Genomic DNA, 13,446 nt, shown 5'->3' with positions numbered 1-13,446 from the left:
TAATTCAAATTATCATGTTTTTCTGGAGATGCAACTATAGGTTTAGCTAAAAAAAAAACAGATAAGCTTCAGATCATTTCAGCATAACTGTACAGTTTTAAATATTTGGATTTTCTTACTGATCCAGATTCTCCATTTTAATTTTATTTACATTATACAAAATAAATCCAATGACACAGTACAAGAGCAAACATACTGTGATTTAATAGATACAGCAAAGTAAAACAAGACAAAAACGGACAAAAGAGCCTTTTGGTAATCTCTTTTCTGCATAAAACTTTTCTTTCAAATTACATGTCTAAAATAGCCAGTGAGCACATTAAGTGCATTTTAAATGACTAATTATTTTACTAATTTATGACACTAGAGTTTACAATAATATAGTTTAAAAATCATACCAATAACCTGAGAGTTGCACACAGAAATGTGGGCTGATCTGTAAAGTTGTTTGGTGGCTGAAACCCTCCAAACTTTCATTTTGCTAAAACACCATAAACTTAATCTTTACAACTATTAACTAAATTCACACAGCACTGAACTGTGAACAAAACAAGATATTTTATAATTAACTGTGTTCTTATTATCTCATAGCTGAAGAATTTACATACTTGTTAAACATTAATATACAAAACAGTTTTTTTTTTCCAGTTTTTCAGACTCAGTTCTAACATTATTAAAACATTTCAATTATTTTACTTTAAGAATTTGGAAAGAAAATGTTTCCCATCTTTGATTAGTTACTAAATTTCTGTGGCTAAACATTTAATATCTGGTCAGGGGAGAACAGCCATTTCCTAAAGCTCTTAAGATGCTGGACACGTGCACAGAGGCTGTGTCTGTGTCTGCTTTTCATACAATAATCAGCTCCTAATGTCCACACAATCATTTCATGCATCACAGACCATTAGGGGATAAAGATGATGCTTCAGTGCCTTTCACATCAAAAATAAAAACCCTTTAGATGACCAGTGGATAAAATATAATCCACCAGACAATCCTGTAATAAGTCTGTACCTTTCAATCAGCTGTCTGTGAACTGAGCAGACACACTTAATTCAAAGATTTTTGGTTATTTGATCTAATTTTTAAACCTTATAGACTCCCTACTTGAGGGTTTAAAAGTATTAACTCATGAAAATAAAAACATATTGAACACATTATTGACGTAGTGACAGCTCAGTCCAGAAAACAAACGAAACAAAAACAAGCAGGATTCACAGGATTGTTATTCCTGTTCATGGCTGCATTCAGCAACATACACAAAAATACTCAAACACTACGAATTACTTTAAGAAGACAACAGTGCAACAAATAGAACCGTGTTTGAAGTCAACTCGCAAAGAATACACCGAACAAAGTAATCAAGCATGAGTAAAGCTAAACAGAGAGGGGAGAAAGCAAGTCTGATCCTCTAAAACAGGACTAACGTTAGACTTAGGCATCACACAGTTTCACCTTTAATTAATCCAGTGGGGAGCCATAAGAGAGCTATCATTCCCTCCTCCTCTAGAGACGGAACGGGGTTCTCATGCAGACAGATAATTACAGGCAAGGCGAGATTTGGTGGCAGACAGCTGCAGCACAGAAATAAAAAAGCCAACTCGACAGAAAAGATACTATCAGAAATAAAGACTGAGGCATAAACAAAGTATTCACCAAAATAATGATGCAGAAATAAGAGAGGGGAGGACAGTGAGGAGCCAGAGGACCGTCTCAGGGCAACAACACAAACGATTTACACACTGCTGTAGGACTGAAGGATTACATCTGTCAGTCTGTTTAAATCTCATTCCTGCATCATTAAAAGCATCAATGAGTATTCAAGTGATAAAGTAAAAAGTTTAAACTCTAATACTTGATTTTTTTCTTCTGAGACCACTGTTTTCATTAAAAAAAACACTTATTTTAAACAATAAAAAGCACCTACTATATCTAAAACTATAACTCAATACTCAAATTTGGGCATGCATTTGCTAGTTTTATCAGCCGTATTTTTCATTTAAGGAGGAAGAGGTGTTCTGTATCGTATGAAGTGCTGCACACTGTCAGCAGTGTCTGCATGCTCAGGTGGATTCAACAGTACGACTGAGCGTTCTGACCTGAGGGCTCCGAGCAGCATCCATATAAATATATTTTCAGAAAGGTTGAAGACGATGTGGGGCTGGTGAGTTGTGGTTATGAGGGAAAAATCAGTGAGAAGCACTTTGTACTGCATTTATTTTTAAAAGCCACAAAGCACCAAAGCTGCTCCACAAAACCACCACGCTTCTGTTGTGGAATCCTTCCTATTTAAATATGAATAAAGACAGTGTTGGAACCATCTCTGAGGGACACTCGGCAAAGGTTTACACAGCCTTCTGAGACTGGTAAAGGAGAACACAGATTGGGGTCAATTTGAAAGCTGGAAAATTGAAATTGAAATTCAGATAAATTGAATAAAAAGTTCTAAAAATGAATGCTTTATTCAAAGACATGTACATGGTTGAACATTTTCAACCTATTAATCTAAAATATCCTTGACAGCTTTTTACTTGAACATGGTTGGCACTAATATTTAGTTAAGAGAAAGCTGAAAGCTTCTGAAACAAAAGCCCAATCCCCTTATTACAGACTTGAGGCTTCAGAGATTATTCAAGGTCCTTTACAAACAGCAGCATTTAAAATGAATTTTATTCATTTAAAAAAAAGTGAGATTTTCTGACAGTAAATATATTTTAAATCAAAGGCCTAGCATTCCTTGAATGAATGCATATCACCTGTCACCTCTTATGCCAGAGTTTTAAACAGAGGTCATCTTTTGATGAGAAATGATAGAAATGTAGCTGCTTTGGTCAAACATTGAAAATAACATCATGCGTAACCTTGTATGATATTGCGAGATGTCACTGTCAGAGTATTTGTTCTGAGTGACTCTCAGCTAATAATACAAAAAGTACAACTGAGTTATAATCACTTGTGTGTGGCTTAACCTTTTGCTGTGGTGGACATGTTGAATTGGACAGACTATGTGCTGAAAGTTTTATTAAAATCCGGCCAGTGGTTCATGAAATATTCTCCTGACAGACAAAGTTGACTCCACTTGTTAATAGCAAAGTTTCAGAGACAGATCTCAGATCATTTGCTGCTCACAGTATATGTTGGGGGATCAGTCTCAGCTTCAACCATACCAAATATTTAGCGCAATATCTGTAAAATTGACTGAGTTAAAGACATTTTTGCTAAAGCTGCTTTGCTGAGGCAGCCATCTCGAATCAGATAGGCTCCAAAAGTTATTCTGTTGAAGATGTCAACTTTATAAAAGCTTATTAAAATTCATTAAGCGATTCATGAGTTGTTTCGCCAAAGCTAGAGACAGTGAACACACACACAGACATGGGCAAAAACAATAACACTGCGATGGTTAACCTTTATTATGTAAACCTTCTCAAAATTAGTTGCATGCCCCTGAGTTCAAAGGTCACACAGCTTTAATAAGTTCTCAAGCCTGAAAACACTCATGAAAAATCAGACCAGAGAGATACTAGTTAGTTGAGTTTGTGGCAAACACTTTTTAAAAAAACAAACAAACAAAAAAAACCCACTTCAAGTCCCTGCTCGTTTCATTCTCATCGACCCAGGAGCCCGTCTTGTTGTCTCATGAGATGATTGGTTCATCACACCTCTAGTTTTCAGAGCTGCACAAATCAGCCACCCCATCCAAAGCAATGGGAAGCAGGAGTGTGGATGGAGCAGGACATGCATGTCCAAATATGTAGTTAATGAAGTAAAAAATGAATAAAACAGATTTCATTGGTGCTGCACGTTTAAATTCCAATATTTTAATATTACTGAGTTTTGTATATCTGTTATAGAAACCAGGACTGTTATTGTATAATTTTATAACAGCTTCAAACCCACAGAGAAGTGGGCAGAGAAGCATTAGGTCAGGATTGCAATTTTATAGATATTGTCTGTCCAAACAGTATTATATATTGTTATATTATATTTAGATAAGACAACATGCACTGCCTGTGTGCCTTTAAGTATATATCGTATTACGATATTCTTCATATGGATGTTTATTCATATCAATGCTTACAGTGCTCCCCTAACTGAAACACATTCCTAAGGCTTTGACCCCTTAATAGTGAGTGATGTAGCTCCAGAAAGGTTGGTCAAACTGAACCTTCAGGGCTCCATCAGTCTGTTCCTACACTCGCCAAGTAACCTGATGCAGCAGCTGACTGGGCTCAACTTCGCAGCCATCCTCTGTTCTCAGAGTTGTACACGGGTGTGCTTGTCGGAGGAGTGCAGTTCACAGATCATCTCCCAGACTGATTAATAGAGGGAGCCTCCGTGCTACAGCTTTACAGCGGAGTAATGACTCTCAGAGCGAGCGCGGCGTGGATTGTTGTGGAGTGGGCTGGCGGTTCAAAAGCATGGCTAACTGCTCCCTGTCGGACTGCTGATACAAAGAGATGAAGATCCTGGATATTTCTTCTCTCTCTTTTTTTTTTTTACAAACCCACTGTGTCCGCTCCTCTCTTTGTCTTATGTCGGCTCTGTAGCTGTCATCTCCCAAAGTATCCTGTAGGAACGTTAACATGACTACATTTAAGAAAGCACAGCAAGAAGTTGTTTAACTTACATTCTGTATATTACCACATTTTAAGCCTCTTGACATTATGCATCCAAAATAGCTAAATATTTCATACTGAGCATTGACAAAAACTCTAACATGTTATTGTTATGGTCTTTTGTTGGTAGAAGAATCGAAGCAGCCATTATAGACACGATGCCAGTGGTTTGCTTGTGAAATCCGGATCACTCAGCTTGAAAACAGTGGCACAGGGGGTAATAAATTCTCTCAGCATAGAAATTAAATTCATGCACAGTGGCAGGGGGTTCAGACAAGATTAAAGATTGAGTAAAAACTGATACTCAGTAACAGCCATTATCAGCACTCACATGCCAGAGTGATATAAATTATCCTTGGATTATTACGGCTCCTGCCTTCTTCACTTTTCTGTTCCTTTCAAGCCAGTCTTCAGTCTTTCACTCAGTTTCAGGTCTTTTTTTTCAAGGCTCTGCTATAAAGCAGGCATTTCTTTTACCATTGTCTTTCCTTCCTGCAATGACATTTTTTGATTTTTATAATTAAAATTCCTTGTAGTTTAGTTACATTTCTTTGATTCCTCTTTGCTGGTGTGAAGTCAGACAAACGTTTCAATTATTTTGTGATTGGGATATAAATATATAAAAATATTTTTCTTTTCAGAGGTTTCCCTCACTCTCCCTTAAATATGAGTTTGGGGTAAAACTTAATTCAATCCCCTGTAGCTTCCCTTATCTGTGCCGTTTCACTGCTACACACACTATTCATTTCTGCTGCTGTCTAGTAATGCAACACCATTCACTGATGCAATTGTGGGAAAAACTTCAATTGGATTTCTTTTTCTTTTCATTGTGCTGAATGAAATAAAATATAGCATTTTTACTTCAGCATTCTTGTGTCTGAGTGACTGAACAACCTACCATAACTAAGTTTTACTTGTATTTATGGCATCTGAACTAATAAAAATCTTTGATTAAAGGAAAATCCTTAAACTAAGCTAAGCTACTCTACCAAGAAATACATTTGCAATATGATAAATTGTCTCAATTTATAAATTGAGAATTAGTAACACTTGACTGCTGTGCTTCTAACATTTGCAGCCAAAAGGTTGATCATTTGTATTTAATGCTGCCAATCAGCTTCATTTTCAGAAAAAGAGCCAATTTTATGGGAGAAAAAGCACAAATAAACTTATTGTGCATCATGTGCCTAGTAGCAAAGAACAACTCAATAACGCACTTGTTAAAAAGTTAAATAAATGAAATCCAGTGTTAAGCTCCAACCTGCCTGCTGGAGATAAACATGTCCTTACAGCTCACTGAAAACAGTCTCTACATTCTACTGCAAATGTGCTTTCTGTCTTCATTTCTGCTGTCTCCTGACTTGTTTTTCTTCCATGTATATTAATGTAAAATGGCCATGATTACTGTCCCTCTGGTGTCCTTCATATGAACTGCTGTACGTCCTGCTCCTCTTGTATTTGTCCATCAATCTTGCTGCACTTGTCCTCGCCTGCTGGGTAAAGTGACCAGACACGCCCACCCTAAAGACCCCCTTCAGCAGTGAAAGCTAACGGCAGATTGGACTCCTCTATGCTTGTTTACATTGACACTTCTGCACCCGGCGGTTCAGACTTCTTTTTATGAGTGTGATACAGATGAAACTTCAGGTCAAATTCATTTGCAAAGCAATTTATTCTGTAGATAAACTCGAACTGTCCTTGAAACAAAAACCAAAACCCAAGAAGCTTTTATTTTCAAATCTGTTGACTTTTTGTGGTTTAAAAATGGAGTTTAGTTGAATTTATTTCTAATCAAGTGGTCCTGAAATTAATTTGACATTGAGGTCCCCTTCAAGAATGCAGACTTAACATTAAAAGGATGTTTTACAAATTGTCATAGTAATCCTTGCCATGTGAATGAATGCTTTTTGTATAAAACCAAAAATATTGATTCAGTTTTTATGTTTAGTCATAAATAAAGGTAGGCTTTAAAAACTCCACTAAGCAAGTGAGACACCAGCAAACTTTACAGCTCAGAAAGGCACCAATCTATTATTAACGGTATCTAAAGGCAATTCAGAAAAGAAGATGGAGCTGTTGAGAATCCTTTCAAGACACAAGGATGAAGGTTTCGAAAGGAAAAAAGGAAAATCTAAATCTCTCAAAGGCACTGCTATAGATTTGTAGCAACTGTAAAATGTGTGCAAATGAGTCGTATGAATGCCCAGATCAAGACAGTCACCTGGAGACATATCTAAGGCAGACAAAACAAAGATGTTGCTAAGGAATGAAAGTGACATGAACAGATGCCAAAGAGCTGCTGCTGCAGCGACTTATCACTCTTCCTGATAAAACTAACCAGTTAGTTAATACAAAATGATATCGCTAATGAAAATACAAATAAACTTTTAATTTTATAAATCATTCATTTTATTTGGAGCAAAAAGGTTAGAGATTCCTTCTGTGAAACAGGTCAGTTTGCAAAGGTTTTAAATGCCTTCACCAAAACAAAATCAATTATATTTATATTAATTAGGTAACATTAAATCTCTTTCTTTCCTTCATTAATAAAGTACATGATGTTTGTGAAGCTGGGACCCACTTCACAACTTTCAGAGTCCGTAAGGATGTTGCAGATATTTAAAAGACTAACAGACTGGTCTCAGCAGACGTTTGTATGAAGGACTGGATCATGATCCGTCAAATCAGCTAAAGCCAACTGAACGCATCAAAATTCAAACAGGAGCGACAGTTTAAAGGGTAAACAAACACGGACAACAATCAGCTCACTGATGCTGCTGCCGTCTACGCAGCTATCTGCTCTTCTGCAACCATTTCCTGTGTCCCACAGTCTTATTTTCATCATCTGTTGGCAACACGTGTTTGCAGTTAAGTCAGTAATCAGTTCACACGACTCTGTTGCGTCCAGATTCGGCTCCAGAAATACGAACACATTGGACCGACTGTGGCTGAGGCCAGGCCGGGTCTGTTCCCCTCACACACAAACTGATTTTTGTGCCAACTAGTCGACTTTCCCACCTGGGGTAAAAAGAAATACCCAATTTGGTAGCATTTGGTTGGTAGGATTTGGTAACAAATCATGGAATGTGTACTTAGCTTCTAAAAGACTACAGTGCAGTTTGTGCCAATAAATCATAATAAAAAGAGAAACTAATTTTTAAGATGGCTATAAAGTTCTGACTGTCCTAACAGGACACAAATGAGACTTACAAGGTGGTTCTGAATAAAATGTTAAGTAGTTTGGTTGAACAAACACCACAGGTCCGACTGTGATGTAAACCTTTGAAAGAAAACTTGAGTTGCCGTGGATTTCAAACAGTTTCTGGTATCTTAACTTCAAACTAGAAATCTTGAAAACCGAAACATGTAGACAACAAAAATTAAAGAGTCACTGACTGTCACTTATTTCAAGTGAACTCGCTTAAAATAAGTGAGAAATTCAGAGAGATTTGTCCCCCCCACCCCACACACACTCTTATTTGATTATTGTTTAATTAAAGTCATCTTAAAAGCTACTTCTTATGCTGCAATTATGCAGTACGAGGAGGGAAACAGCAAAAAAATAATTTGAATACTTTAGTTTGTGGATGTGCCTCTTAATAAAAAACTACAGCCAGACAGACTTCATTGACTAGAATGACACAAAACAGGAAAAAAAGAGTAAACAGCAGAAATCTGACTACTGCAGTTTATATCAGTGTCAGTTTGGTTAATACTGAAATATTACTAAACTAGAAGAGGAAAAAAGACAAGCAGCAAGTCTCCTCTCGGTTCCAAACAAAAAAAATTGTTTGATTATTTGTAGCTAAAACAATACAAACAAACAGTAAGAATTTGAAGGCAAAACACACAAAGAAAGAGACATTCTGGGATTTTATCCTGTTGCTAGGGTAACTGAAGGAACAGATGCAGGTCACACTGATTGATGAACCAGAACACACACACATATGCTGACAAAAACAAAACTGTCTACATGGTTTCCTGCATACAGCGTGACTTCGACCTCATAGCAGAAACAACATGGCTGCGATTTCTTTCATAGTTTGCATGTAAAAAAAAAAAATTAAATGGGAAGTGAAGATTTACCATGATTTTACAGTCAGTTTATTTGGTTAAAACAAAGAACTTAAGGTTGAAACACCTAGGGGACGACCTCATGCAGTCAGAATCCCTCTGCTTTGTGTCTTTCTGCCTCTGCTGCAGTTTCTCTCAATTTAACTTCATTGCATCCCCTCTGCCCTCCCCATTTCTCCTCATTTTCCAGTTTATGGTTCACTGCTCTGTATAAATCACCCTCGCTGATGCACATCATGAGTTTCAAAAAGCAAAATGACCCAGCGAGTTTCTCTTCTTACGTCACTGGAAGGGACCATCAGATCAAACGGAGGAGAGGATCCGTTCGCATCCTGTTCCACGAGCTACAGGTGGTTTGAAGCACAGGCGTTCTTCGTGCAAAAGTGAATCAAGCCACATAAAACACAAACACTTTCAACATTTCGTGCAGTCTGAGTGTATGTTTGCAGTTTGATGGTGAAGCCAGGTTTTTTTCACTGTGGAGATATGATGTAGGATTTCTGTGCGTAGGAGGGACTTCACATGGCTTCAGTGGGGAGAGGCAGCATTGATGGTAATGATAGAGAGAATTACAAAGAAAATATAATCCCAAAAGGTATTTAGCCAATGGAAAATTCTAGGTGACTTTTAAAAACATATCAAGAACTATAACTAGCAAATTAAAAGATGAGATGAGAAAGGCATAAAACAGATGGGTTACAGGGGAGAATCTATTCAATCTATTCTATATGAAACTTAAACTCAAGATACTCCCTGCCCAGGTTGTTCTTTTTTTCCCCCAGGAAAAAAAAACAAACAAAAAAAACACTTACCATGAACTGGACATTGTCAAAGCCATTAGCGAGCAGGTGGTTCTCGTACTGGACCAGTCCAATAGAGTCGAGCCACTGGCCGACAGACTGCAGTGGGCAGCGGGGACCTATGAGGGGGTGGAGGGGTAAACGCTTTAGTAGGGAGTAGCCGTCCACGCGGTAGCAGCGGCAGTCCGGCTGCGAGAGCTGGCACTGCCACATCATGTTTTGGCGGGCAAAGTGGCTGTCGAAGGAGCCCGCCATGCTTTTAAGGAGTCTTCTGGCAAGGCAGCAGGAAGGAGAAAAATGAAGGGAGGATAGGAAGAGAAGGGGAAAGGGTGAAAAAGGCTAGGCGAGGGGCATGGTGGGGGTAGAGGGGGTCAGCATGCAAGGATGCAAGCAGGTACAGTGTAGATGTCCAGATCCTGTGTTTTCTGAATCCAATCAGAAGAAGAAAAAGAAAAAAAAGAAGAAGATGAAGAAGGGGGTGAAACTGAAGTTGTATCCAGAAAAGAGCTCCTGTCCTGTAGGTTAAATCCTGCCAGAGATGGGTGCTGGGTGGGACTGGGAGTATAGATCCGCAAGCAAAAGCAACTGGGTTTGTCGCGCACAGCACAGCAGCCGCTTTCTTTTCAGCTGTTGCGCTTGCTCGGTTGCTCCCCTGAGCTTGTGTGTGTGCATCTGAGTGTGTGTGAGGGAGAGAGAGCTGCTGCGTTGTAGATTTCTCTTTATCAAGTACTCCCACTCTCATCTGTATGCTCCTGCAGCCTCCTCTCTCTCCGTCTCTCTGTCTTCTCCCAGAGCGCTGCCTCCCTCCTTCACACTCCCTCTCACTAACTTCCCTCTGTCTCCCTTCGCCTCTATCTTTCTTCAGTGGCGATCGACACCCTGCTGTCTCTGCCGCTCTACATATATCTGGCTCGCTTTGCTGATAATAGCCATCACAACAGTTCCAGCTTCTTTGTCTTCAAGCCAGACTCCCTCCCACTCGCACACACCATCCTGACTGTTTGCATGCAAACCTACATGTGTGGCGTAATATGCGTGTGCTAGTGGCAGCATTTAGCTCCTTTGGCACAAACTGGATTTCTGCCTATGGTAACCATGGTTGGAAGCCGCTTTGTATTGATGGATGAAAAAAAACAGGAGGGGATCAGGAGGTGGAGGGATGTAGGAGTTAATACAGGGAGAGAGGGGGTGAATGCAGCAAACACAGATGACTGGAGGAGGATTCAAGGTGTGCAGGTTAGAAAACCGTGAAAAACGGGTGTTTTATGTCCACAAAAATCATTTAAATTTACATGAAAACATCAACCAAGATCTCACATTTCAACCTGCAAATCAAATGCCTAATTTATAGATGTAACTATCGTTTTGATCAGTCGTTTTTAAAAGTAAGCTGTCAGTGGTATCTTAAGCAGGAAAAACATTTTTATGTCAGTTTCTATATTTTAAGGTTAAACATATCTTTTTATTCAATGACTGAAAAAAAGGTTGACTAATTGGACAACCAGCCAGCATTCATTGTTATAAGAGTTTTATGAAATCTTTTTGTTATTAGTCTGCTTCTTTAAAAATTCATGGCCATGCATGACTGAGCTGTACATTGCACTTTGTTAATAAGAACGGAGAAATTATGTGATAACTGCTGTACATCCTTAGTTTGATCTTTTTTTCCTCCCACTACATGAGGAAGTGGCAAAGGAGAGCAAAGTGTCAATTCTCTGAATCTCAGTATATGAGGAAGGAAGCAAATTTAATCTACTAGGAAATTTATTCCTCATTTGCTGCTTGTGGAAACATCCTTCATTTGACACTATTAAACTCTTTAGACGGCACTATATGTTCGCAAATTGCTTTACTTCATCCAGTTTGCTGGTTTCATCTGATATGGAGTCAAAACAATCCTAAAAAGGTTGTGTTATTTGCAGATAACTCCTAGGGTTTAATTTGCCTAAAACAGCATGCAGGAAATGTAGGACTATTTCTCACTCAACCTAAACCTCTGTGCTTGTATTAGCAGTTTGTTGCAGCCTTGTTGAAACAATTTCAGCACATTTAAAGTCTGAATCATTGCTTCAAATATGCAAAGTATTATTCTCCATTTGCAGTTCCACTACAGTCACCTGCTTCAGCTGCTTCCTTATGTTAGGAAGTTTTCTCCCCCTTTAAATACAGTAATGTTTTACTTGTTGAAACCGAGATCAACTGGTTTCAGTGTATCTATACATTTTTTTAATTAACTTTAATCTGAGCTACTTTGGGCATTCTGTCATAAAGTAGCTGACTGACAGGGTCAATACCATGTTAATTTAACACATAAACAACATGTGAATAGAAAAAAATGTCCATTTAACCATCTAATTTCTTCTGAACAAGTTTTTTTTGTTAGGCTATACCTTATATAGATCTTAGCAATTACTATTTTGCGTTCACTCTTATAACCTGTAGAAATGAAAGCCAAACCATGAAATTAAGCCCCTAAACAGCATCCATCTTTAAAGCAGCCTTTATTCTCTTTCGCTCGCTCTCTCACACACACATCAGATTACACCACACTCATACATACTTGTAAATTGTTTACCTGCGTTATCTTTCTTGATGTCCAATCCGCTGCCGATTCCTGCCCCAATAGAGCTCATAATCTTGTCGATCTGAATAAATGGGAGATAAAGAAAGTGGCAGTGTTACAGAAGTGCACAGGATGTGTAAGGAGGTGGGGGGTAGGAGAAGTAATTTCCCAGTAATAAGGCTAACCCCTATTTCTGGATTCACGTGTCACATAACGTGATCATTATACCAGCTAACATGTTCAATGTCAGTCATTCTCCCTGTGGACTGATAAACTATGAAGAGGAAGGGAAGCAAAAGGCAGCAGAACAGAGATGAAGTTAAGTGGAGACTGGCTGTAGGAGGACGGACCTGCTGCTAACCACTCAACTATACAACCTGCTCATCTGTCAACCTTTCTGGATGGCCAACTATCCCACTTCTGAAGTGAGGTAAAGTAGGGAGGAAATAAAGATGCCGAGGCTGAATTTCTTCTACTTCAAGCTGGGAAAGTGACGAGCTTTTCACCTGCGAATCTGAACCACTCTGAAGGACTTATTTTCAAACCCAGGGGCCTAAAACAAGTCGCCTTTTGCTCAGAGTTTCTGAGTTATTAGTGACTTTACAGAAATATACTCGAATATGAAATATAAATATATATATATTTTCACATATTCAGCTTCTGGCTAAATCACCTGTTTAACTGCAACAGTAAATTCTAATTAATAACCATCCAAAGTACTACTAACTTCAGAAAATTTACATAAAAAGTGAGGTTAAAATAGCAAATTTGTATCAAGTATTTTATTTTCTTGACGCTTGCTGAGCTAATGAATGTCTTCAGACGACTGTATGGGATGTCCCTCAAGAGTCACCTCTTACCAATATTGCAACTCTTTACTGAACGTGTGCTGAAAATAGAGCAGCTTTGTTATTTTTTCCTCTGAAATCCCCATAGATCACCCCAGAAGCCATCTAATATTTTTCTCAAGCTACATGCAGATAAATGGGAAAGGTTATAATCACTGCTAGGAAATATGAGAAATTCCATGAGGTAATATATCACCGTCAACAAGTTAGGAGTTGTGTAAGTAATTAACATGTTCAGGCAAATGTGTCAAAGCATACACAAATGAGCCTTCAACCACGTCATTAGCCTCATTTTAAAAATAGTCTTATTCTCATGATTATACAAAGTGCGATGTGCAGTGTTTCTCCAAGGGAGCCGTGTGCAAATGATTTGAGAATTTTAATTTTCAGAGTGTGTTCATGTGGGGAAGAGTTTTGATTGAAGTGGGAATGATAAAGTAATGCATGTCAGGCACTATGAACCTTAACGGTGATGCCTTGTCAATGAATCCCATCTGTATCAAAGATCCTTTAACAGAAAGTTCTCCAGAAACAAATACACTGAG

General features: G+C 38.3%; 1 protein-coding gene across 5 annotated transcripts in view; it reads right to left on the bottom strand.

Moving 5' to 3' along the window:
- The window catches only part of anks1b (ankyrin repeat and sterile alpha motif domain containing 1B), a 202,145-nt gene that overhangs the window by 40,757 nt on the left and 147,942 nt on the right, over window positions 1-13,446 (bottom strand). For all 5 annotated transcript variants that reach the window (XM_017411549.3, XM_017411548.3, XM_017411551.3 and 2 more), the window contains 2 exons: window positions 12,066-12,135; window positions 9,503-9,609 (listed from right to left, as the gene is read on the bottom strand). In XM_017411549.3, the coding sequence (XP_017267038.1) occupies window positions 9,503-9,609; window positions 12,066-12,135 (177 nt within the window). The remainder of the gene's footprint in view (window positions 1-9,502; window positions 9,610-12,065; window positions 12,136-13,446) is intronic.

Source organism: Kryptolebias marmoratus, linkage group LG18 (genome assembly GCF_001649575.2).
Source record: "Kryptolebias marmoratus isolate JLee-2015 linkage group LG18, ASM164957v2, whole genome shotgun sequence".
Classification (NCBI taxonomy): Eukaryota; Metazoa; Chordata; class Actinopteri; order Cyprinodontiformes; family Rivulidae; genus Kryptolebias; species Kryptolebias marmoratus.
The sequence above is the reverse complement of the archived record's forward strand: the minus strand, read 5'-3'. Positions and strand labels throughout refer to the sequence as shown.